At 40.2% G+C, this 27,806-nt stretch overlaps 2 protein-coding genes across 6 annotated transcripts in view; both read left to right on the top strand.

The window, feature by feature from the left end:
* Positions 1 to 17,864, top strand: part of LOC139474694 (uncharacterized) — a 48,574-nt gene extending 30,710 nt beyond the window's left edge. For 3 of the 5 annotated variants that reach the window (XM_071257790.1, XM_071257791.1, XM_071257794.1), the window contains 12 exons: positions 148 to 333; positions 939 to 1,098; positions 2,790 to 2,965; positions 3,346 to 3,562; positions 3,688 to 4,125; positions 4,587 to 4,757; positions 7,247 to 7,399; positions 8,389 to 8,610; positions 14,336 to 14,537; positions 15,150 to 15,325; positions 16,068 to 16,113; positions 16,816 to 17,864. In XM_071257790.1, the coding sequence (XP_071113891.1) occupies positions 148 to 333; positions 939 to 1,098; positions 2,790 to 2,965; positions 3,346 to 3,562; positions 3,688 to 4,125; positions 4,587 to 4,757; positions 7,247 to 7,399; positions 8,389 to 8,610; positions 14,336 to 14,537; positions 15,150 to 15,325; positions 16,068 to 16,113; positions 16,816 to 16,876 (2,208 nt within the window). In that variant the 3' untranslated portion in view covers positions 16,877 to 17,864. Of the gene's footprint in view, positions 1 to 147; positions 334 to 938; positions 1,099 to 2,789; positions 2,966 to 3,345; positions 3,563 to 3,687; positions 4,126 to 4,586; positions 4,758 to 7,243; positions 7,400 to 8,388; positions 8,611 to 14,335; positions 14,538 to 15,149; positions 15,326 to 16,067; positions 16,114 to 16,815 lie in introns of all 5 variants that reach the window. The other 2 variants (XM_071257793.1, XM_071257792.1) reach the window with 2 other exon arrangements.
* Positions 17,865 to 25,274: 7,410 nt separating this feature from the next.
* On the top strand, positions 25,275 to 27,356 carry LOC139474993 (uncharacterized). Its single transcript, XM_071258198.1, has one exon. It carries the CDS (start codon positions 25,691 to 25,693, stop codon positions 26,546 to 26,548), a length of 858 nt encoding a protein of 285 aa, XP_071114299.1. The 5' UTR covers positions 25,275 to 25,690; the 3' UTR covers positions 26,549 to 27,356.
* The last annotated feature ends 450 nt before the right edge of the window (positions 27,357 to 27,806 follow it).

Genomic DNA, 27,806 nt, shown 5'->3' with positions numbered 1-27,806 from the left:
TCTGCACTGCTGTAATTTGTGAATTTTGTAAAAATTTATCAAGTTTTAGACTTAGACTCCAACTTAATATCTCCTCCGTTAGACACTGAGTCCTTGTGCTCTAGCACATGCCTTAGCATCATGATGAATTTGTCATTGCTGGTACAGGATGCCAAGAAGGTTGATGACTACGAGGACACGATAGTGAACCTACGCAAGCTCCTGAGTGGCCGTGAGACGGAGGTGCACCAGCTGACAGACCAGGTGCAGGACCTGAAGGACATCAACCGATCTTTGATGGAGGAACTAGAACACACCAAGGCTAGCCTTGGACACAGCAGCACCAGCAGAGAGGTGAGAGCTTTGTCACATTGGTCATACAGGCATCTGATGCTCAGTTCTCTCAGAGGTTGGATCCAGATTGAGATAAGGTCACTAGCAGCCGATCACACTTGTTACGAACTGACTTCAATATATTTTGTGTTTATGGAGGTAAGAGCCTGTGTGCAGTCTAAATCTGCATATTTAATGATTAACACACAAATAAAAGAAGACAACATTACAAAATCAGTGACACTGCAAGGGCGGATCCAGCATTTTCAAAAGGAGGGGTCCAAAATATCAAAAACCTCTCTCTCATTTGGTTTTTAAAAGGTATGGGGTCCGGACCCCCTGCACCCCCCACTCTAGATCTGCTTGTGCATCGTAAGCATAGTAATGCAACACAAGCTCCACCCATTCTATTATCAGCCAATCAGGAAACATTAGTTGGCCTAATTGATTTTCGTTTTATGGAAACAGAAACACCAAAATAATTGCTTGATTAGCCAATCATTAGCAATTTATGTATTATTATACAGTAGCAGTCATGCGAATTTGTTCAGGGTATTTATCCAAATAGAATGGAGAAATAATACCCTTGACAATGGAGGATGATCATGCTGTGTGTTGTGTTTCAGTATGAGAAAAAGTACAAGCACCTGCTGAGTGAGAAGGAGATTCTAGCTGTGGAGGTGGTCAAACTACAAGACCAACTGACCGCTCTTGGGGCAAAGGGGAACTCCATTGGCATCGATAACTACTCCCCAAACAACCCTTTGGCGCTTCAGCGAAAGATCGGTAAGATGTCTTGTACTTAGCTGTTTGAGTACTTGCAGAAATTCTGTCAGAGTAAGCCCATAGGACATGTTAGAAATTTTGGGCCTGTGTCCATTAATCTGCCTGAGATATAAATGACATGAACATACAGTTGTATAAGGGACCAGTTATTTATTATGGGTTGGGGGATGGTGTTCACCAAAAAACCATTAGTCTCTAGGGGAGGGACATGAAAAATAATTCTCATATTTGGGGAGGGTCTGGATAAAATGGACATTGTATAATAAAATAAGAAGTGTTTTTGCATTCTGTCTTTTTAGGGAGCTTCATGACAAAAATGTACTTGGACATAGGCAGGGTCATCCAAAAATATGACAAGCATTAGGGGAGGTCGTTATTCTCGGTATATTAGTGCCTCAAGAACCTCTGTAATGAATGACCAGTCCATCTGTAAGAATTAAAATTACCAAACTACAAAAAGCTATTCCTTTAGGAATTTTTAAAAACGCAGCAATTTGTGCAGCAGCATCCTTGATCATCCAGTGTGCTGCATCTCAATTCCTTTTGGATGAATACCTGGATCCTCTCGCTACAACAGATTTTCGTTTCTAGCCCAATTTGAATGGCACAGCGCTAAGAATAGTTGCACTATCAAATAACACTCATGAGTGTCAGAAATTTTGTGCTAAGTTAGAGATTGGCATGATGAGGTGGTGATATGACTTCTGAAATGGAACTCGGGTGGTGAATGGATGTGGGGTGTTATCATAATTGAAAAGAGATACAATGCACTGGATATGCGAGGATGATGCATTGGTACAACAAAGTTAAATGTTCATAAGTGTAAGTTACTGACAAGTAAAATTGTCCATAAGTTTGTTTGTTGTTTAACGCTGCAGTCAGCAATATCTCAGCTCTATGACAGTGTTCAGGAAATAATCAAGTCTTAACCAGACAATACAGTGATTGACATCATGAGCATCAATCTATGCTTTTGGGATACGATGACATCCATTAACCAAGTTAGCGAGTCTGAACACCCGATCTTGTTAGTCCTATGATAAATAGTAGTGCAGCAATTGATAGAATAACCAGTTAAACTATCAATCTTGACGTCAAAGGATGAACACTTACCAATATAGTTAATGAATGAGCCATAACTGTATATAAGTTTACTGTCACAGTCTCATGCCTGCGCCAAAGTTTACAGAAACAAGTCGTGATCATCCAGCTGTGAGTGTGGCTCACAGTCACTAGTGTTAATCATGTTAATAAGTCATTTTGTCATTACAGTGTCATATAGCAGATATATTGTGTTTTTTCATTCTGTTCACAAACAATGAAGAAGACGATCACCTTCATTCTTTTGGAACCACTTGTGTGAATTCAAGTTTCAATAATATTAAATGAAGCATAGTTTTACTTCTTTGATGAGCTTAGCTATTATCACATATTTGGTGATTAAATACACAGCATTGTATGACAGCATTGGTCATATTTAACTTGTCCTAAGTTCATTTTGTACCAGTGGTTTATTCAAAATATCTGGACTTTGGTATAAAACTACTACCTGTAGTCCCCCTGGATTTTGGCTAGTCTATTCAGACTGGTGGCTGTGTGTAACCCTAAAATATATCTTTCCTCACAACCTACATTAATATCTTTGAAACATCCATCAAGATGCCATACTCAAAGGTAACATGTTGTTTCAGATGACCTTGAAGGTCACATCCAGGACATGCAGGAGGCCAATGAGACGGCGATGTTGCAGCTGACCAAGTCGGAGAAGCGTGTCAAGGAGCTGATGCAGGAGAACGAATCTCTGAGGAAGAGTCCAGTCCACTCCGTCCATGATCTGGAGCAAGACAACAGACGTCTCCAGGAGAAGGTACAGGTCATAGGCTGACAAAGAGTGAGTTAGATGGGTTTAACGCTGCTTTTAACTGTATTCCAGTTATATCACAGCGTGTCAGCTTTAAGTGGGAGGAAAGCCCGAAGCGATGTAGGTCTTAGACATTCACAGCTTTGGTGAAACCTAGAAGGACAAGTTTGGTGCTGACAAACCTAAAAACATAATCGGTGCGAACGAGGATTTGGACCCACAGTCATGGGTTTCCAAGGGACGCAACTCTGCACAGGGCCATCCGTGTCTTGGCTAACAAAGAACGTTACTGCAGTCAGCTCCATCAAAAGAATCATTATTTGTCCCAAATTATAAGTAGCTGGTGACTTATAACAAAATTACATATGAAGACCTTATTTCTGCAGATATCTCGACTCAGCGATGGAGAAGGGGATTACAGATCCAGAATAGAGATGCAGCAACTCAAGGATGACCTTTTGGCATTACGAGACCGTAACTACCAGCTGAATGAAGAGAATATACGTTTGAAGGAAGGATCAGATGTAAGAAGGGGCATGCGACCAGGAGATGTGTCCTACAATCGTGATCTCAAGATTACAAGGGAGACTACTCTCAGAGCAGGTATGAAAACATTAAACATAAAGTGCTTTTCTTAGTCTTTGATTTTCATTTGCTTTTGTTGATAAATGATGGCTGAGACATGACTTGCATGTGGTGAGCATGAAGAAATCTTAACTGTTTTACAGATGACCATTTGAGACGACAAAGTTCAAGGACACAAGAAAAAGCTCCTCTAACAAGAGACAATGTTTCCTCACTTGAACGAAGCTTTGGGTCTGACAGAGAGTCCAGGGACTATAAATATACCCGCAGTGGACGAATAGATGGAACATATCTTGATAATTATAGAATAGGCAAAGTGTCATCAGGGGGTCTTGAAAGGTCAAGGTCAGAGCAAGAAGTGCAGAGTCGCTCAAACAGGTCACTTCCTGATGGACAGGTGGCAGACAGACTAGTCACAGACTCTAGTAAATATAGTCGTCTTTTTGAACGAACTCGGTTAGAGAGGGAGCAATTGTCACGTGATATTTATACGTCAGATCGGAGTAAAGAGCGTGACCGAAGAGAACACAGCCATCTTGAGAACCAGAGGCCGTCAGCAGGATCACAACTTGATTCAAGAGGTAGGTTTCTGTGTGTAATGTGTTTGTGTACATCTACAAGTATAAGACACCACTATTGTTTTTAAGTGCTAATCATGCATTGCTGATACAATGCAAACAGTTGTAGTTGTCAGATAGAAACAAGGATTGGCTAGAAACATGATAAACAAAACACCATTGTTATCTGTCCAGTTGAAATAATAACTTAAGTTTCTTAAATATTTTATATATTGTTTCATTTTTATGATTGATTGATTTAATTTGCTGATAAAGTCTTGTTTTTCATTTAAGATTTCATATTTTCTGAATTTGCCAGGTTAAGGGTTTATACATGAGAATTGGAATAGGTATACAGATGTGTATGAAAGTATGAGTTGTCCTTAGTGGCCCTTAGTCAGTGTTAAAACATTGACACTGTCGTAAGCCAGTTGTAGTCATTTGAAACAGCGATACATAAATCTTTTGTTGTGGTCCCTCTGTAGTAATCTACAAACTGGTGCGTGACCGCATGCAGAGTCCATGGAGTAGTGCCTCACTCCACCCTGATCATGTCACCAGTGTCACCTCCCTCGGTCGGGCCTCACCTCAGGGGTACAGTGCCACTGACACCCCCATTGGCAGTATCCTCACCCCCTCAGTGTCCCATCTGGAGGGTAGGTGGAGACACGTGTGTCACACCCATACAGACTCTGTCCTCCCAACACACTGCACCGGGTCACACCTAGATGTGTTGGGAATTCATCACAACAGTAAAACTCACTGGAGGAGATGTATTAGTGTGACAGACGGGATGTATAACATTATATTATCACATTGATTTTACTCGAGGAACAGTGAAGAGATGGGGATTATACTGTTTCCGATGGAAGGTCATCAGGTATATTTGTCATTTCAAATGTGAAACAACATTATCATAAAAGAAAATAAGTGTGGTGGAAGGCTTCAGAGGGAGGTGGGTACAGATGATATTACTTGCCTTGTGGTACATGTATATCGGTCAAACATATTTTAAGTATTGGCTCAACATAGGGGACTGGTCATTGATTATGGAGAGGGTGACCCCCCATTTTATGTTACATATTTTCATGCCCCTCTCCCCCCCAATACATGTGATTGTACATGACCCCTCTCCCATCCCAGTCATATGTAGGCTACACGTCTACTCCAGTGTAGGAGACAGGACCTGGTGCAGTGAGTGAGGGGTTGATGTCTGTATGTCTGTAACTCGGTGTGTTGTCTCTGCTCTATGCCAGGCTTACCTCCCCTTCTGTCTGTCTGTTTGTCCATTACTGGTCACTAATGGTGGATGGTCATGTTGATCTGCCTGTGTAATCTCATATTGTCATATTCTCTGCCATGTACATCCAGCTTGCCTTTATGTCAACATCTATATACTAGTGATTGTTGTTGATGGAGTGTGCTGTTGTTGATTTTCTCTGTAACGATATTGCCGATTTCCATCATCTGAGTTATCCAAGCTATTTCTTCCATGCATAAATGTTAATACTGCTTGTGTTGATAATCTTTATATTTGCTGAGTCAGCATCATGCAATATTCACTCGCTCACTCTACTGCTCAGCTTTTGATAGGGATATTCTGAGTGTCCAGGTGACAGTAGGCCTGTTCAGTAATCCACATCCATGATTATCCTGTTTATTTGTATCTCCATACTGTTATTTATACCCCAGGCCAGTTCCCGACTATTGTCTGGTTCAAATAACCAGACACTAGAAATAAATTACATGTACACTGTTCTTTCATCATTGAAACAACCGGCTATAGAACCAGTACTCGACTTGACCTTTGTGTGAGGTCTCAAATACCCTGGAACATCTTGTATCATAAGGACTCGCCCTACCCTCATCCTAGTATTCATCTTTTGCAACTAAGTATGTTCATTTATAATAACCTTTTGAATCCATAAAATATTCTGAGGACTTGCTCAGATGAGGCTGCAAGTTTAATGTAGATCTGTGACAAACTCAGAAGAGGCATTTTGGTTGTTGATTTAAGAATGTTGAGCTGGACAAATTCTGTGCTCAGTTCGTGATAGGTAGAGATGGAGCTGGTGACGTCACTTCTGATACAAAGCTATGCGGGAAATAGGACCAGGGTACTTATCATGGTACAATGGAGATTTAATACACTGTACGATTAGGATGATACTGCCATTGAGCTGACAAATTTTCAGCTTCATCTTTAATTTTAAAATTCCATAAGTACACATGTTCACAGGTTGTTGTTCTCAGGGATCATAAGCGGGTGAAGAATCTCAGTATGTCTATCAAAAGCTGTGTATTACTTATTTACTACTCTGTCTATTTATATTTGTGAGACTTATTGTTTTTTTGTATGTTTGAAGGCATTGTTTGTTAGATACATTGTTCTGATTTTTTGTACTGAATGTTTTGGAGACAAATGAGTTTCATGCTTGGAAGAACATGTAAAATGGCCACCCAGATTTCATCATAAAAAGAGGAATGGTATTGATCATGAGCACAGTTCGGTGTTCTGAGTCACATGATCTGTGATATATTTCTGTTTGAGATAGCCAAAGCAATACAGCAATATAAAATGTTCATTTCAGACAATGGTAGGGTCTCCCATTTCAGTTGTTACGATTCGATGCTGTTCTCCACAAGTGTGAACATAGTGTAGGCTTTGTATTTATTTATTTGGAGTAGGTTTATTGTGTCTGATCCACTGACTTATAACACTCTTTCTCATCTGAACTGAATGCAAAACAATTACACTTGATAAATTGCTCCAGAAAGGAAGTGACAATTATGGTTAAAGATATAATTATTATAAAAAATGTATGATTCTAATGAAAATCTTTGAATTCATAGCATTACAAATTTGTTGCATTGACACATTCTTGTAAAATTGTTTTGAGAAAATACAAATGTTTGAAATGGTCAGGTGAGCAAAGAATACAAAATTGATGTTTTTGTGAAAAATCTGTTTAGAAATGCCTATTTGTTGGTTGTTGTGAGGAATTGCTTCTATGCCGCCACTGTGTACAATTCAATTATGACTGTCAGAAGACATGGAAACAGTCTCAAATAATATTGTTCAAATTAATATTGAAAAGATGGTCAGGATTTGAGGTTTTCTTAAACATAACCATTTATATAGCAGGGTGGAGAGAGGGTGGACATAAACGGACTGGTTATGTCTCCGACTTCGGGGATTCTGCAGTGCATGCTGGGAAGTCACGTGACTATGAGACTCAACACCGCAAGCAACAAAGCAGTCACGAGAGCTCCTATAATCATGAGAGATCTTATAAAGGTTGGGGGATAAAACAGCATGGTTTAGTGTCTGTGATAACCTGACTTTAAGTGAAATTGTTGTTTCAAACTATTTTTATAAAAAATGTAGTTGATAGTTATGCAGGATCTTATTTCACCAGAGAAGCTTGTAACCTTAATCTCTTCATGTATATATATCACATTTACTTTCTGAAACAGTGTACCACTTTCTTTTCATGTTTCATACACCTCTATTTCTTCAACACAACATTTGTTCTCTGAACTGTTCATCACGATAGTGAAAACTATAGAATGTATTTTAAATTCTTTGTATCAACATGCGTAAGATGTATTTGACTTAACAAATATAAGCAAACTATCAAAGTATGTTTCATCATGTGTTATAACAAAGTGTTTTATGACTATTGTGTGGTTGGGTTGATGCACGGGAAGTTGATTTGTGAGGTGTTCAGCTGTTTTCTTATTAATATGATTATGGAGGAAAAATGTTAGTATTGACATGTCCATCCTCATAATGACTGAATCAATGCATTTGTTCCAGTTGTTATGGGGTGCGGCGGGTTTTATCTAGACCAGCTCCCCAAGTCTGCAGCAAATGTTAAAGTATAATGTTAAAAAAACTCTGAATTTAGGAAAATGATAACTTTGAAAATTCACATATTTGAACAAAATAATTGTTTCTTCCCAAGGGTACATTGTTGTGAATCCTGGATAAATCTCTGGTGCTTGTGAGGCCGCTCAGTTTAAGCATCTGCAGTTCATAGTGAAAAGTTGTCTCCCTTAGATCCCAGGATCTGCTGATTGTGGGTTTTGACCACTATTATGATCCTTGGTTTGTTAGCTCCAAGGAAATGTTACTAGTCCTTCCTGAATTTTGCTTGTCTATGACTAGCAGACGTATGTAAATTTTTGAATCCTATCAAATCTTCTTAACCCCCTATTCACTCCAAGTTTTGTAACAGATTGAATATTTATGACAAATAATATTGTCCCTCTCACTTGTCTCAGGTGACTACGACATGCAGAGGAAGTTGTATGCAGAAGACAATGGAGAGTTGAGCGACACAGCCACTGATATACTCCTCAGTAGTGACTTCATTGACCGCAAACCAACTAGATCACATCGACGTCGGCGGCGACAGTCCGTGGAATCGGAGTCTTTGTCTTCTGCAAGTGATGACGAACATCTTGGATCTCGGCGAAGACGATCAAAGTCTGTTGATGCTAGAGGTTGGTAGTTGTTGAAAATATTGACTCAGATGTGATAAATTTGTGCAGCTTGTTTTGTCTACAGGTTTGCAGTTTGGATCTTGTCTCTAAAATATTTGAGTGTGATTCTTTTTATCAGTGTTGGTTCCAGCATGTCCAGTGAACAAGATTATTTCAGTATGAGTGATTTGCCTGTGTTGGTTTACAGTGAACACAATTATTTCAAGCACTGAAAACTGAAATCAGGGTTAGATTTAACAACTATTTCGTATGTAGCCAGCAGAGCTTGCTTCTTTCAAAAGTTACTGGCCCTTCTCCAAACTAACTGGCCCAAAACTAAGTTTTGCAGGCCACGACTGAGTTACCTGGCTCCAAACATTTCAGAACTCCTCACCCCACAAATGCTATTTCCTGCACTCTGAGATTTAATCCTGGCCTCCATTTGTCTCATTTTGTGGCGATTTTATGAGCAAATAAAGATGTTGTTGTACAGAACATTCCAAAATGGCCAACGGTTGTGCGATCTACCGAGATGAACTTAGGGTTACTCATTCACACGACCTCAACCACCCTAAATATTTTCTCATTGAAATTACAGGACTCAAGGGCAGTGTCCAAATAAAAAATATAAAAAATACACAGAGAAGGGGTGAAATTTTGACTAGCCAGACGGGCCATCTTGTTTGTGTTTCAGCATGCCTTTCTTAATTTTAACTGACCACGTGCCAATGGACCAGCGGGACAGCAGTTAAATCGACCCCTGGAAATGGGGACTAGTCTTTGGCAAATCAGATAGTTTCAACAAGCTTATTTAAATACCTCTTTCTTTTTATGATGTTTTTGAATTATCTGTGCATCTGCATAAAAAAATGTACACGTTTCTTGGGCACAATTTTATCGAAACTTTGGACTTTTTAAGTTTTTCTTTATTGAAAATTGAAAATTAAAGTGATGCAGAAGGAACGCTTTTTACTTTTCATACCTAGAATACCAACAAACACAACGGGTTACAAATTGAACTCGGCTTTTAATATGATATCAGTTGTCGTGCATGTCATTTCATTGACAACAGTGTATGCTTCTGGTAATGCAGGAAATTTGAACATAAGGTTTTTAATTGGCAATAAAACTGTCTAACGTATAGGATTTCAAGTGACATGCCAATTCCCAAGAAACATTTTCTTTCATTTAATCCTTAGCCTTATCAGCTAAAGACAATATCTCAGATGCACACAACACACTAATTACCATGTCTGATAATGGGCAATGGACCATAGTTCCTCTGCAAACAGTGAATTTTGGTGGGATTTTGTCCAGCTCCAGATTAAACATGGCTTATTCTTGTGATTAAAAAGTACAACAATATCATGGGATTTACCAAACCTCAAAGTATAAATCAAATTGTAAAAGCTTAAATTCTTGGCAGACATTTCTGTGCAATGTTTTGCTGCTAGACGATGTTGACTACATCTTTAGTTGAAGTATCTTGACATGACACAGCTTATTGTGGTGGTCTCATTTTTTCAAGCGCCATATTGTTTTCAAAACCTGATCAAATCAGGGAAAGATAAATATCCATACTCCCAAAGTGTCCACAGTGAAGACTTTGACAATTACATGGTGTACTACATGAAGGAATATATTGACAATAACACCTGCTTGACATGCTTATTGAGCAGCTGCACACTGTTTCTTCCAGTTGCACAGACTGATGCACGAAGCGATTTGATATTTTCCTGTAAAAATTGTATTAGGTGATCACTGAAGAGATTATTGTCGTTATTAGATCCGTCACCAAAGTGTTTTTGGCAGGTCTGTTTGTCGTGTACATACATGCCAGTGTCTGGAGCATCGGTCTGCACAACCCCAAAATGCAATGTGCATTTGCTGAAAATGCTACTGTATTTTGAAACAATCCACTTTTTCTTGTATATATCTTTTTATAAAATGTTGAATTTAGTATACTGGTCCCAAGTGTAGAGTTAATCTTTGAGCCGAATTTCTGTTTCAAAGTTAGTTTCCACTAAAACACGCACAAGATGTTGCTTCTCAGTCAGTAACTTTGGGAAAATTATAGTAAATTGCATTTATATTTGCAACTCCTTCCTTAGCTGCGAAACTGTATGCAACCTGGGTATCAAAATTGATTGTTAAAAATGAATTGATAAGCCAAAGGCTGAAGTAAAAGGCTGTAATGTGAGCAGTAAGAATTTCCTTTTAGACGTGTAGGGAGAGTTTTATAATAGGGATATGTTGTAATATATAGTCAAGGTTAGGGTTAGGATGTTCAAAGTTGGGACTAGTATACACGTTTGTATAAAAAACCCGACCTTTTTACTTCTTTTAGATATTCCCTTTTGATTTATGAAGACTTTGTTTCTGAGTTTTTGCATAATTTGGTTGAGTTTTACATACATCTTTGCTATATTTCCTGTGCTGCTTCAGTGGAATTCCTAAAGGACTCCGTGATCTCCTGGCTAAAGATGATGTCAGGTAGAAGGCCTGCGATGGCAGTTGACTCACCCACCCCATATTTGTTGCCCTGTAGTGTTTGTTTTCCCTGAAAACGTATTCCCCAATAATCTGTAAGCAAACATGTATGTCATAAGGACCCATTTAAAAGGTTATTGTCTTCACTTCTAATGTTCGGGGGATGTTTGCTGAATTATGTCAATAAATAGTCTACCTCTTGAATTGACTATAAAAGGAGTCTTTCAGTAAAAACGGAATTCAGCGTAAAAACTGTTAAGAATTGGTTAACATTTCGAGAATGATCATTGGTTAGAAACATTAACGGATTGTTGATGAATGATTGATCATGAATGAGAATTGAAAAATTAAACAATTAAAGCATTCCAATTCTGTATTCTTCATGTAAAGCTTGAGGAATGGAATTGCAGATTTCTTAATGACATTTGACTGGACTCAAACACAAACACAAACACAAACACAAACACATCTACATGTACTTGGTAACATTGCACCAGCAACAGGCCTTGGAACATTGTCCATTATCCAACTTTAGATCATTACCATATTCGACTTAATAAGGGCCCAGGGCGCTCTCAAAAGTAGATAATCCTAACTCCGTTACCCTGGTGGATTTGCCCTAAGCTGCATTACAGGGTCAAGGCCCTTAATCCCTGATCCCTAACCCTTTATGTTCAGCCTAGATAACTCCAAGCTAATCATATCGGGATCCTAAACTGACAGAAATATGTTGCTCTTTTGATGGTATGTACTACTTCACCAAGTTGGAAAACAAAAAATCCCCCCTCGCGGTTGGTCATCATACTGTTTGATTGGTTAAGGTGTAGGAAAAACAATGTAGCTCACCATAAACAGTAGATCAGCCTGAGTAGTAGGAATGTCCCGATTCAAAACATATAACGATACTTTGTTCACGATACGATACATTGCAACACTTAATTCACAGCAATCTTGTGTGAATATTTATATTTCATAGGGCATAAACACTACCGGTATCAAAAAGGCTTGAAACTTCCTGAACATCTGGTCACCTATTTGAAAATAAAAATGTGTTATTTCAATCAATACTTTATTTCAGATAAAACTGGGGTGTCAACACCAGTTAGAAAAAGGCTAGAACAGAATTGAGGTCTTAAAAGTATGTACATTGAAGATATAGCATAATTAATAATGATAAAATTGTTTTTTGAAATGTAGGTAGGACCCATTTTGACAACAAAGTCATTCTATTGCTGTTTTAAATGTCCCATGTGTGAAATGATATGGGATCAAAATATGAATTGATACAGGATTAAATTATGAATCAATACATGTGGGTATCGCGTGTCATATCATGTGAGAATATTATTGATGCGTTGAGATATTTGTGAATCGTGGCATCTCTACTAAATAGACCGCCTGATATTACCATACAGACACACACACACTACTGACTATTTATTCACTGCTTGTAAAGACCTCAAGGAACTCCTGACCCCCGTCCCCCACGAGAGTCGACTTACAGCCTACCCTCACCTACATGGCACACTGCCCGACCTTGTGTGCACATAACACTTGCACTCCGATATCACTAGGTAGATCTTATCAGGAGCAGACCAACCTGTGTTAAGCCACAGAGAAGCAGTCAGTGCCTGTGTTCACCATAACTGGTCCACAACAGGTAGACACACGTCACGGGTAGATATTACGTGGTAGAGTTTGTGCTGTCGGTGTTATGGTTGATTAGCAGGCTATGTTTACTCGGATCACTGGTGCGGGTATTATGTCACAGCTTCATGTTACTAACACTGTTACATGTTTGTGATTGCTTCATGTTTGTCATTACTATATGTTTGTGCTTGTGAATTTGTCTACATGAGCTTCTGTTCCAATCATATCCCAGCGTAGAGGTATCATGTTACATGTCATTCATAAATTCCACTGTTATCGATGTTTACTGGAGTAACCGCGCTATTGAGCTTTATGTAGTTCACATGCATGTAAAATACCATGTATCATAGTGTGGAGGAACTTGGAAATGATTCACGATTACGAGTTAACAATGTACAAATTAAGGATTTATTTGAGTGAAATATATCTGTATAGCAATGAGAATGTTTTTGCCATCTTCCTGAGGCAAGGGAGTGAACTGACTGTAAAAGTCCAGATTCCAACTCTCGTATCACTTGAATTGCTTCAAACAAAATAGTGTCACCCAGTCAAGACAATCTGATCGATAATCAAGATCTTTATAGTAATAAAACGGGTGAGCACCTTGATTATAAACATGGAAAGATTTGGAAAATATCTGTTGAAGCTAAGTTGATGGTACACATGCTTTGCAAATCCTGCAGTCAACCAAAATTGCATGGCAGTTATCGTACCAGATGTTGATTTCATAATGAGATTTTGAGTGGACTAGGCATAGACTCGTTAGTCCAGCCAAAATATTACTCCAAAATTCCAGCCTAATTTGGCAAGGGTGGAAACTGGACTTTTATAGTCAGTTAACTCCCTTGCCTCAAGAAGATGGTTTTCGCAGCCTCAGTGAACTTGTGTTTGGAAGAAGTGTGAATCAGTTGTGATGAGAGTGGAGAGGTAGCCTTGCCGTTAAAGTGGTCACCCGATGACACTGAACGTCCGGGTTGATTCCCCACATGGGTAGAATTTGTGAAACCAAACTTTTGGTATCCCCTGCTGTGATATTGCTGGAATATTGCGAAAAGTGGCGTAAAACCCATCTCACTCACTGACCACTTGTGGTGTGGAGAAGTGCTGTGACATCAAACATCATGTTGTCATGACATGTAGCTGCATGACTTGTATGGGGACCACAGCTAGGCAGTCATTTTGTAACAAGTCATACTAACCAAAGATCTGCCTTTGAACTACTAAATATTAGAGACTGTGCTAAACACATTTACATCTGCATTTGATCTTGGCATTATTATCAGCAGAACTGAGTCTTTGCATGTGGATTAGTATCAGCTGATCCTACTAGACCAAAAGATCATTTTACTCAGGCTTCAGACTAGTGGTTAAAGTTAGGAACTGTTTTTATCCTCGGTCTGTCAGAACCACATGATTACCTGTACTCATGGATTTCATCAAAGTGGTAAACAGCATCACTGTGTCTTTACATATCAAACTCTTATTATGTGAAAGACTTTTGAAAACGGCATTAAACCCCAACTCACTCACTCATGCATTCCAGTCTTCCGAGTGATAATGGCTGGGACTCTTCAGATTTTAAATGTTGCTGTGTTTTCCTCCCCAGGTGACTGGGTGGCTCGTCGTACCCCAACTGGTAGTCCCTCTCGCACAACGCCCGCCATGCAGATGAGAATCTCGGCTAGTAGTGAGAGGTTGTCCCAGAATACACCTGCACCAAGTTCTGCTGGATTCCGGAGTGTCACACCTCAGCCAATCACAACTCAACATAACAAGGGCATGATGGGAACTATTATGTCGCTATCAAGGTAGGACACGTTAATGTTGTTATTGATCCCCAATTATCCAGGGTATTCTGTCTCCATTTTCCACCATAGTGTTGTCTTGAACCAGATTTGTATGGTACGATACTAGCAATAACTGTCCAATTAAATTACTCTCTAGAGCGAAATAAATATTGTGCTCAGTGATAGCAGTGGAGGTGATGCCATCACTTACAGTGCAAAGCTAAGGTGGCAAATTAGCCAGGGATGTTTATGATAGATTGTAACATAAAAGTAGGTATGTTCTCTGAGAATGGATATATAATACTCTGGATAATCAAGGACAAAGTTCTATTAAAGAATTCAGCTTACAATAGCTTTCAATGCTAATCAACATGCCTAGTTGTGGTGTAAGGTGTTCTCATGGGTGAACATTTGAAGAATTATATGTATTGCACATGTTGATGTATCCATTCTACTTTCCCAGGAATGTTTATTTTGTTAAACAATGTTCCACTCTAAGTAACAACTTCATATAAAATTATTGGTAAAAATATTTTAGAAAAATGTCTGCCAAATTGTGACTCTTCTTGCTAGTCTTAGGTATATATGTTGCCTGTTGATCATCAGCTGACTGTGATGTGTTGTTTGCTGTAGCTCCCTGACACAAGGTATGCGTCCGTTCGCTCCACGCAGCCCTGGGGACATGAAGCTGGACGATGTGGTCAAGTTCTCCCGCCAGGGCGGCAAGCTCAGCCAGGGCATGGTCAAGTTCATCGGTCATCTGCCTGGCCGCAGTGACGTCTACCTCGGAGTGGAGCTGGATAAGGAGGGTGCGTACCTGTAATTTGTGACCACGTCAGTGAATGTTGTTTAACGTCCCAGTCAGCAGTATTCCAGCTGTATTATTGAAGTCTGTGAATAATCGAGTTTGGGTCAGGCAAACCAGTGATTGATGTGTGAGCAACATACCACAACTGTTCGCTTCAATGACACGTAATTAACCATATAACCAAGCAAGAGCAAATGATACAATTTAGTTGCTTTTTGCGACAAGCAATAGAATGCTGGGGACCTATTCTAAGGTCTGATAGCCAGGCAGTACTCCATGTTTGGAGTTGAAATTGGCATCGGTCTTATTGAGACTCCTGGGTTCTGGAGAATTTTTGAGGTTATTTTAATCTAGGAACCCTCTAAATTTTCAATTTTAAACATTACAATGTTATCATAGCCTTAATTAATCATTAGGAACACTGTTTATATCACTGCACAATATGTATTTGTATAAGAGAAGGCCATAGAGAATCTAGAAAGTGAGCAACTTTCATATTCGTTCTGAAGAAGATGTTTTCAGGACCAGTTAATTAATACTATTTGAAACATTATTTTCACTGAATGTTTTTCAGGCAGTTATCTGCTATGTGGTTAGCTGAGTCTGTTTTGTTGGAGTTATATTACATTCTCAGGCCATTGTTAGTTTAATTGACTTGTGTGTACAAGATATGACTGGTTGGTACAGGTTCTAGTTAACATGTTTGAAGACTTTTGACAAATAAATGTTTCATATGTTTACAGAAGGAAAACATGACGGCACATTTGAAGCAATCCGTTATTTCAAGTGGTATGTATGCTCTTATGTTGATAGATGACCCTGATAGGCAACTTCTGGACTCATGATTAGCCCATAATGAATTATTTGAAATTCTTCCTCACTTGCCTGACTGCCCAAATTTGGATGAAAATTGAATAATACCTGGTATATGTATTGTGGCCTTACCAGATAATCCTACTGGTAAACTTAATGTGAAAGAGTTTGTCTTGACACCTCTTTGGCCAATATTTAGTCTACACGCCCCAATTGTGATGCTCAAACAGTAGTAACTATGGAAACATGTATACAGTATATTTCGGATAAGACAAACTGATGTATAATTGTAGTAATACTTGACTATCCTGTGGATTATATCTCCATTACAATATAGATGAGTGAGTGAGTGAGTATGGTTTTACGCCACTGTTAGCAATATTCCAGCAATATCACAGTTGGGGACACCAGAATTGGGCTTCACACATTGTACCGATGTCGGGAATCGAACCCGGGTCTTCGGCGTGACGAGCGAGCTTAGTAACCACTAGGCTACCCTACTACCCTACAATATAGATGATGAGTGAATGGAGATACAACACACTTAATGACTGAGGCTTAAATTTCATAGATGATCCATCTGGTAACATGAAGACTTTCCAAAATTAATGTTATCAGCAATTCAAAATAATCAGCATTGGATATATTTTTTAATCTATATCTGTGTTTGTTTTTCAGCAAGCCCAACAAAGGAGTTTTTGTTGCTTTCAACAAAATTGTGATGGCCTGGGCACCTTGATATCCTTGACAATGTGATCATTATGTGCGCCGTATTTTCCTCAAACCACGAACAACGCTAACCTCGTACAATACCAAAGCTACTGCCTGACAAGATGAAACACTGTGACTGTTGTATGTGTAAATATGGATGCATGCATTGCCTGAAATAGTTTGTGTGATGGCATAAGTCCTTCAAATTGTAGCCAATTACAAACAATCTGTGATATGTGGCCTTAGCTGCTTCCATTTTCTTTACTCTATTTAAAGACTATTTATAGTGTATGTACAATTAATTTAGTTCCAGACAATTTATTTATTTATTTTCTATTTATTAGTTATTTCCATAGGACAGATTAGATAAAATATCTCAATGGAGGTCACATGGACCGAGTCAACAGTAGAAAAATTATATGTACCTAGTGTGGTTTACTCCAGCTAATTGTACAAATACAATACTGTAGGACAGCATATAACTCTAGAAATAGAATGTTCAGAGATCAGTTGTATTTACATGTATTTAAATGTATTTGTTAATCAAACAAAATATAAGGCTGTGATTTGAACATATCAGTGAATATTTTCACTGAATACTAATATTATAGTGATTAGCAGGAATGAAAAATATACAGACTTAGAGTTACTTCCCTTGTTACAATGGCGGTGTGATCATCACATCACACTGTGTGTAACAATAGGGGAAATTCACTCACCAACATTGTTAAATTTATTTTAACACAAACATATTTAAAAAATACAGTGAATAAACACAAATCATACAATTGGAATTGCAAATAGCATTCATACACAATCATCTTGTTTTGATTATTAAACTTGGATTTGTAAATAGATCACCCATATTTATTATTATTTATTTGCTTTTTGTAATGCTCTATAGTTTATGTACTTTTAGATAAATTAAGTCCGTCCAGTATTTTGCTAGTGGCACTTTAAGCCTTACATCTGTGATGTCATGTTTTGTTGTGTTTGCATATTTTAATAAATGTACACTGACCATATATGGTGTTTATGTTGTTTTAGTGGAAAATGTTTAATCAGTGAGGCTGTGCAACACTGGTGATAAAAGTCATTCAATTCATTTTCCAATATTGTAACTGATAGACCATGTGTTCACAATGTCATGAACAAATGAATGATTTGCAATATCACCAAGATAAAACCTCTGTGGGAGCCTTGAACAACTTTCATTAAGTTAACTGGCACACTTCTCTCAACATGCTCAAATTCAAGAGTATGATGCTTGTGGGTGGATGTCAGGATATAAATTCTGTACTGTACAGTGTACACTCTGTCCTGTCATGACCAGAGTCTTCAATAAATGCTGCCGCGATCCGTGGTAAAATAGATCTTCAGCAACCCATGCTTGCGGTAGAAGGCGACTATGCTTGTCGTAAGAGGCGACTAACAGGATTTGGTGATAGGGCTCGCTGACTTTGTTGATGCATGTCATCATATCCCCATTGTATGGATCGATGCTCATGGTGTCAATCACTGGATTGTCTGGTCCAGACATGATTATTTACAGACTGCCGTCATGTAGCTGGAATATTGCTGAGTGCGGCATAAAACAACGAACCAAACCAAAACCAAACCTTCAAGAGTAAGGTGGTCAATACTTGGTTTCATACATACTACCTGTATACCTTAAACAACCTTATTAACTAAGAACAGTCACATGATTCTAGAAATGTCACTGTTACATAAATGATTAACCAGACATAAGTACACCATACAAAACACAAGCCATAAGCCCCCAGCAACCAAATGTTGACCATCCAAACTGGGGATTAAGGGATTTAGAGAATTCTGTTTCCTGCAAGGGGGCACGGATGGCACATTCGTCTAAAGCTCCACGATTCGCTTTGCAGGGTTGCGTCCCTTGGGCATGCCAGAAACCTATGATTGTGGGTTCGAATCCCGGGTTCGCCCGGATTATGTTTCTAGGTTTGTCAGCACCATACCCCTGCTCGTGGGTTTCGCCAAAGTTATAAACGTCTGAGACCTGCATCAATTCGGGCTTTCCTCACACATTAAGCTGTGGAAAGGCCTCTATATGGATACACACGCACAATGTTTGCTGTTCTCCTCCATGGTGTGGTTAATAAGAGTGTCTGCCTGGAGAGCAGAAGGTCAGATCCCTGGCCGAATCATACTAAATAGAAAGATGTTGAACAATTTGTACTTGTGCCTGCTGCTCGGCACTCAGGGGATAAAAGGACTACAGTCTGTGCCACAACCTTGGGTCCACTAGCCCTAACTTGGCTCTTAGCATCATTTTCAGTTGATTTTGCTGTCATGTGACCTTAGCTGAACTTACAAGACCAAACAGAACTTTACTGGGCTAGGGCTTCGGACCAGTGGCTAAAGTCGCAAACTGGGACTGGTATACTCTGTATACTGTGTCTGAGTGGGGTAACTGCAGCAGCTTCTCAGTGGGCTCGCTCCATAAAACTGAATTTAGTGTGGACTAGCATAAGCAGCCACATACACATATACACACGTGCATGCCTGTCACTATAGGCTACAAGTGCAATAATCTTGAATGCGACCTTGTATTCCTCACTTACTGTTATGTTGTCGCAGTGATAATAGTCTGTAGGGATATTGCTGCTTAGAACAGTACTATGTGTGTCAGCCTACCCCTGAAGATCCAGATGGGAACTGGTCTAAGCAGCTATGCTTGTCGTAAGAGGCGACTAATGGGATCGGGTGGTCAGGCTCGCTGACCTGGTCAATGCAGGTCATCGTGTCGCAATTGCGTGGATCGATGCTCGTTTTCAATCACTGGATTATCTGGTCCAGACCGTCGATATATGTGGGATATTGCTGAGTGCGGCGTAAACAACAAACAAACAAAGCGAGTATATGTGGGTTGTAGTCAAAACGGCCTCAAAACTCAAAAGTCCAAACGGCCACAAGAGAATCAAAATGGCCACAAACCCATAGTCAAAATGGCCACACACAAAAAGTAATAGCCTAACGGCCACAACAAAAAATAATAATGTTAGCAGGATGTGTTCAGAGTTGATTATATACTTCAGAGTTTTCTGAAGTTGAGAAAAGTGTTATTTTCACTGCAGTGAACATAACACTTGATATTTCACTTCTGTGAACAAAACACTTAGAGGGAACTGTTGTCCTACAAGAGTTACCTCCCCTTAAATTGTCAATGGTCACGATGTTGTACAGGTGCGCCTCTACGTTCACTATCCGTTAAATGTATGACACAACATAAAAGTTAACTCTTCCCATCATGTCTTCAATAGTAAGGGCAGCTTAGTACCGTACGAGTGAACGATCTCTGAACGCACTCTTTTGCTGTAAATACTGGTGTTAAGCAGCTCTCACACTTTGCCGAGGTGGTTGTCGAGCTCTCCCGAGCCTAACTCGGTTAGGACTCGGGAAGAGACTACATATATACGAGTATCACACGAGTACGCTACGTGTGTGTTACGAGCCCCATAGGAGTCAATAGGAGTCTAATAGGAGTCTATTAAGAGTTACATACGAGCACAACGATTTCGATACGAGCTGTACGAGTTTGGTACGACTTTGGTACGACTTTGGTATGAGGTGGCTACGAGCTGCTAAATAATTCGGCGGGAATTTGTCACATGATGTAACAAGGAGGCTCGTATAGCTCGTTTTAGACTCGGTCAACTCGGCAATAAATTTTGCAGACGATCCTCATACCAGTTCTGTACGAGCACCACGAGGTCGCCACGAGGCTACTACGAGTAGGACGAGTGTGTTACGAGTTTGTTAGGAGTTGGCTGGCGGCCCGAGTGTTTTGAGCAGTTCCAAAACTCACGCAGATCAGTACGAGGTATCCCGAGTTACCCCGAGTTTAGTACGACCTCGCTACGAGCTCCATACGAGTACCCCCGAGTCAGCTCGGGTCAATACTCGGCAAAAGTGTAAGAGCCCCTTTAAGCAAGGATGTGCTTTATAGCCAAGACGGTATGTAGATAAATAATGCATGTGTAACCATGACACTTCGCATGTATGCGGACGACAGCGCTCTGATGGCACCAACCAAAAATAAACGACCAAAAATGATAGATATTGTCCATAGATGGTGCCGAAAATGGAGACTTCATATAAACCAGGACAAGTCCAAGATTGTACATTTTAGATGTAAGGGTTTACCCAGCTCAGATTTTAACCTTTTGTGTGATACGATGCTAGAATACACGAAATCTTACAAATAATGCCCTTATTACGAAATATAATGGCCTCTGACGTTTACCAACTTTTATGAGACACCGGTGGAGCCGATTCTAAAGTGTGGGACTCGGTATCTACTCTCAACGTCAAATTAACAAGCTCCAAAACCGAGCATGTGGCGTCTTCCTATGTGTACAAGGTAACCCATCAACATTGCTGTACAAGGGGAAATGGGGTGGATATCTTGTTTAACAAAGCAAAGACGTATAGCATTTCGCTCTAATAAAAAAACAATATATATCAAACTTCCGAAAATAGGTCCGAATGGTCCAAACCAGGAAAGAAATTTTTTCCCACTATGGTTGAGAATATCTGCAACAAAATGGACATCTCCCGCTTCGTATGTGCGCCTGGTTCGTGCAGTTGAGATTCGTCCGTCATGCCAAACGCCCCGGGCCGATGCCTCACATGCAATGTGCGAAGCCCATTTCTGGACCCCCGTCGTGGTGTTGCTGGAACATTGCGAAAAGCGGCCTAAATAAAAGCAGCAAAACCCATTCCACAATCATAAGAAATATCTGCTAAAAACCGAGTCATTTTTACGATTCCGACTATATCACATAAGCTTGTGTAGGAATCACTATTCACATAATGATGACTCATTCTGCATCCACACGTGACGTCATTCCTTCTGGAGAGTTTAGATATATTTGATTTCGACACTTAGGATATCCAAAGAAATTATTGACATTTCTTCGTTCACAAAAATAGATAAGGTTGCACTGAATAAGATAACCGCCAATTTTTGTCACTCGTTCTAAAATAATAAAAGTATCTCTTCCATTATATCAACAGTGCAGCTTACTGGGATGACGTCTGACCTATCCAGTTACATCCCGATACATATGTATACACTAAACACATGTTAATCAGGAAACGCACCTCCCTCAAGGTTTGATATGGGCTTTAACGCTCGAGCGTTAAATAACATGGGATACGAACCCGATGCACGTTACACCATAATGCAAATCCTGAACCAAGGCTTTCAGGCTCGATGGTGTGGTGAGGTGAAATGGGGTTTAACGTCGCGTCCAAGATTATTGCACTTATATAGCATTATTATTATGCCGATTTATAGTGCTAGCACACTGAGATACCATGCCGCAGTTTAACATGACTACCCAACTCAGACATAGTATACTGGCTCCGAGGCGACCAGTCCTTGTTTTAGCCCCTTAATGATGAGCGCAGCCGGAATCGAACCCCGGACCTTTTGCTCTCCGGGCGGACGCTCTACCACTAGACCACGGAGGCGGTCCTTTCAGCATCGGCGCGTAGACATAAAGGGTATAGTATAAAAAAACAAACTACTGACACATTGGACAATATGCACCCTTGTGGAGTAGCTTTTTCTGTGGGAACGGTACAGTGTGGATTAACGGGGTTTTACCGAATAAACCAGGGAGTCCTCTACAGTGATAGAACTTCCACTATAATGGTGATGGTAATAGACATTTAGCCCCAGAAATAAAGTAATTTTAATAACAAATATCCAAATGGAAGCCGAGAACAGGCCATAATTTCAGACGCCCTAGAGCTGTGGCAATGCAGACTTGCCTGAACATTCCAGACTTGAGTTGAACTCCTTTTTAAATTGATTCTCTAGAGTTTGGGAGACAGCAAAAGATGACAATTATAACCAAGAGATCAATACACCACCAATAGGCATGACAATATTGCATTAGGTTATCCTAATAAGAAAATCAATAATATGGTTTTATATAACATCTAAATGGGCCATAAAGAAATTATTATGATCTCCAAGAGACAGTTCAATCTAACCATCAAGAATATAAGGAGGTTCATGTCAATAGCTCGTGATTAAACATGAAAGCCTCCCCCATTAAAACGCATGACATAAAGGTTCTCAAGTTCGCTATGTAAAGTCTCAAGTTCACCGTCTGCCCTGGGGATCGAGGGTCGGTGGTTCGAATCCCTGGCTGCCTCATACCAAAAGACGTTAAAAGATTGTACTTGTTGTTTCCCTGCCTGGCCCTCGTTTTTAAAGGGATACAACAAGGACTGGTCGGCTCAGAGTCAGTATACTGTGTCTGAGTTGAATATTCATGTTAAACTGCAGTATGGTATCTCGGTGGGCTAGTACTATATATAAACCCGGCTAATGTACGTCCCACGTGTTTGCACACGTAAGTCCACTACTCCTTAACGCGACGTTAAGCCCAGTCTTAGCGCTAAGGTCGCTTTGTGCAAGAGGACCAGAAGACAAGTGCAAAACTAATTTCACTACCGTTAGTTCCCAAGCAGAGTTTGCAACTATAGTCCTGCTAGAGAGATTTGTAGCATGGAGAACGCAGAGTGGAAAGTTCACATCATTGTTGCACGGAGGTAGATGTACGAGGTGAGGTGAGGTGAGGTGAGGTGTGGTGTGGTGTGGTGTGGTGTGGTGTGGTGAGGTGAGGTGCGGTGAGGTGAGGTGAAACAGGGTTTAACGTCGCGTCCAAGATTATTGTACTTATATAGCGACGTGAATATTCCATTCTGACACAGAATACAAACTCCGAGGCGACCAGTCCTTATTTTAGCCTCTTAATGCTGGATGCCAGGCAGGGTAACAACAAGTACCATCTTTTCAACGTCTTTTGGTATGACGCGACCGGGGATCGAAGCCCGCTTCCGCTCTTCGGGCGGACGCTCTACCACTCGTAGTCTCTCGTAGATATACGACGTAACTGTAGTACCGTATTAGGGCCTCAAGAAGATCCGGGTTAGAAAAGGTCTTCACCAACCCATGAGGCGACTAACGGGATCGGGTGGTCAGTCTCGCTGACTTTGTTGATGCATGTCATCGTATCCCAATTACGTATATCGATGCTTATGACGTCAATCATTGGATTCTCTCGTCCAGATTCGATTATTTACAGAACGCCGTCTCACAGCTCAGATATTGCCAACAAACGAACAAACATATTTCAAAGTATATTTGTAAATAGATAGATGCTCGCCCTTTAAACACAAAACCCTCTCAGGTTCATTCAGCAAGTTGAATGAGTTAATGTTGTCTCCGCGAATTGATTGATTGCCGGTCTATTGATTGAGTCAGTCAGTTCAGGTGCTCAACTTCTTTTGAGTAGGATATAACAGTTTCTTGTGTATTAAGGGGTCAAATACTATATTCATCTGACAACAATCCCTGTTTCACTCAAATGAAACATCACCCGTGAAGATCCGGGTAGAGAATAGGTATTTCAGCTACCCGTGCTTGCCGTAAAGGGCGACTAACGGGATCGGTGGTCACGCTCATTGGCTTTGTTGATACATGTTATCGTATCCCAATTGCGTAAATCGATGCTCATGATGTCAGTCACCGGATTGTCTTGTCGAGAGTCGATTATTTACAGACCGCCGTCATAATGCTGGAATATTGCTTAACAACAAAGCAAAAGACCAAAGAATTACGATATGATACATATATTTTTTTTTATGTGTGTGAAATGACATGTTGATATTTTTCTTTTACTTTGTTTAAGCCAGTGAGCGAGTATATAGTTTCACGCCGCTTTCAGCAATATCCCACCAATACCACGACAGGGGACAACAGAAATGGGCTTTACACATAAACATTGTACTCCTGTCGGGAATCGAACCCGGGACTTGGACATGAAGAGCGAATACTATAACCACTAGACTACCCTGTTAATAGGCAGTGTAATGGTTACGTGTATTTGATTAAATACAGGCTGATAAAGTTACACTGAAAAGACTAATTTATTAATGAACATCTATTTAAACAATTTACACACACCGTTTCAAATCAATGGCCATCTTGTTCCAATATCCAAGTTATCACGTGTAAAAGGGGGTGATCAGTGCGGTATATCAACACGTATACACCCCAGGGGATAATTGTGATCGGCTGGTCAAATGTCAATATTGTCGGTATATAGGTATACAGCTATGTTATTCTATACACAAGTTAAACACAAGTCACATGACGAGGTTGGCACAACAAACGCTTGTCGCGAAGGCATGTTTAACACGCTTCATTTCGGGTTCCGGACCGATAGATCGCCAATACATACTTGATGTGTGCCGTCAAGACCAAACACGAAACAAAACCAAGCCAAGCCTATCTGTTGCATGTTCAGTTTGGCGTACATTCCTGAATGTGATGGTAATTTTCAAAGTGGTTTGTGTTGTTAGGTAGCTACCGTTTGACAGCCAGGTATGAAGCCGATTAAGTACTGCAGTAAGCCTATCATGGAAGCTATGTAAGTTCTTTACAAAGGTATACTAGTGCCTGCTTCCTGAGCCCGACCTAGAAAAGCTAACGTAGTAGATTAATGATTAATGCGGCCGGCTTCCGAAAGGTTGAACTCAACAGCGACGCGTGAACTTTGATTACAACTTGTACCTGTCATATGGGGTATTGACGCTAAATTGGCTAATCAATGTTCGCTGTCTTCTCCGACAATTGTGCAAGAAGCAACTTATCACAGCCTGTGTGGTTTGAGTCAAGGGTGGAATAGTATGGCAAGATGGCTGAACTAGCAGACGACATTTACCCAAAGCCATAGCAGCCGACTGACAGTGGGCAGGCCACGTTATACGAGATGTGTTGATCTGAGGAATGAATGCACTCTCAAGGAGCGACAGTCACAGTATTGATATCGCGGAGACTGGACTATATAGATGTATTAAATCATGTGATATCACTTCAGCTCTGTTGTGTATTGGACAAGGGGAAGATGCTCATGTAAGATGTAAGCTCACCGGCAGGACGTATTTACATTTTGTGATTCTGGCCTCACGGTCGATGACTGAGAAGCAGTATGTACCGTTTGTTTATTTGTTGTCGAATGCCGAGATTGATTTGGATCATCGAGACAATGAGGGGCGAACAGCGCTACAGCTTTCAATCAAAAGCAATCTACTACAGATGATGGTGGCTGTGCTGAAATGTGGCGCTACGGCGGATCAGGACGACGAGGAACTTATAGTCAAACACGCAGGGTATTTCGTGGCAGAGTTCCGGTCATATTTCAGGAAGTTCTCTCCGGGTTTATGGCAATCAGTGGCAGATAATAACCGATTCCGGGTCAACAAACTAGTCAAGTCGTGGTGTCGAGTCAATATCAGTAAGGGCAAGAACAGTTTGATAGAATTTGCTAAGGTAAGCGGAGCAGACGACAGTCTAATTCAACTGCTAATCAAAAACGAAGCATCGATTGAGTTCGCTCATGCGACGCTTGCAGGAGATGAGGAAAGAATGAAGGTATTATTATGCAATGGGTCGGTGGACCTGACGACGCAAGATCTGTCAAACAGAGATAATTTCTTTGGTCCCTATACTCCATTAACTCTGGAGGCTGCAGCGATCAAGTATGGCCACAGACATGTTCTCCATCTAATTTCTGGACAATCATCGTCTTCAGCACCTTCTGAAACAAAGGACAGCCCCAGCTCGGTTGTCTGCACAATCGTTTGAAGCACAGCTTCATAATCTTTTCAGGGTATTTTAAGAACACGATAACTTGTCTTGCCAATTTTATGATGTGAATAATGACACAGAAATTCACGTATGAATTCGCTTAAGAAATGGTGTTGATTATATATAAGCATATAACATTTTCATCACATTTATGTATATTTTGATAACGTTTAATCGATGTTGCTCCAAGCAGGGTGTCAATCATGGGTATTTATGCTCATAATGAGAGGTATTATATTTATGAATTGTAAGTTTTATCTGAGAATGCTTGTTGGCCGTTTACTGACGAATCGAATCGCGTCGATATGTCGACGAATCGTCGGCTTTATTGGGGTACACAAATCGGTCTAAATACCTCCTTGTCACAGTGGAGTTGTTTGTCGAGAGGTATGGAAATGGGTTCAACTTGTTTATGCTCTTATTTATTGATCTACGTGTGTCTCGTGCCAAGCAATATTGGATGGAATCAGATACACAAATACACCTTAAGCAGTATTGCGCGCATGCACCTTGCAGTCTTCCGAGGGGTCTTCGCATCGGACGACTTTACATTATTCGCTCAGTAATATATTTTGTAGCCTTGACGTGCATGTGGTGTTGATTTTATGCAAGGAAACGGCAGTGCCGGTTTATATCCACTCCGTTGAGCACATGCTTCAATGTATGCAAAAATAGAATCGATAAGAGTATACATGGCTGTCTTGTTATAAGTTCCTTAGTGCTATTGTGTGCTATTATACATTGTCATTGTGTGCAGGGGCCCACCAACGAATTAATCCTCCTGGAGCCAACACAAAAGCTACCGACGCCGTCCATAAAGCAGTATCACCATTACTGTATTATTTTATTTTCAAATATAATACATAGTTTTTTGGTTATATAAATCGTTCTTAAATACCTATGGTGTTTGTTGTTGTGTTCGTGTGTTGTATTTACAGTGATTTATTAGGCAGTGTGGTCCTGGGCCCACTTGCACAAAGCGATCTTTGCGCTACGACTATTGTAAGCCTATGTTAAAGTATGGGAGTTACGATCATCTTAGCACTAAGATCGCTTTGTGCAAGTCGGCCCTGGAGTGCTTAGGGATAGCCAGCGTGGGGGACTGCACCTACAGTGAGTGTGTGAGTGAGTGAGTGAGATGCCTCTTTGAACAGTATTCCAGTTATATCACGGCATATCAGCTGAATGTTAGAGGAAGGTCCGAATATATGCAGCTCTTCGAACTTTATCACTTTACAGGTATGTTGAGAATCGG

Source organism: Haliotis cracherodii, unplaced genomic scaffold, assembly GCF_022045235.1.
Source record: "Haliotis cracherodii isolate W230 unplaced genomic scaffold, xgHalCrac1.p SCAF_3, whole genome shotgun sequence".
Lineage (NCBI taxonomy): Eukaryota > Metazoa > Mollusca > Gastropoda > Lepetellida > Haliotidae > Haliotis > Haliotis cracherodii.
The sequence above is the reverse complement of the archived record's forward strand: the minus strand, read 5'-3'. Positions and strand labels throughout refer to the sequence as shown.

Bases quoted from the DNA above. Each gene is read 5' to 3' on its own strand.
- LOC139474993 (XM_071258198.1), top strand. From the start codon at position 25,691: ATGAATGCACTCTCAAGGAGCGACAGTCACAGTATTGATATCGCGGAG.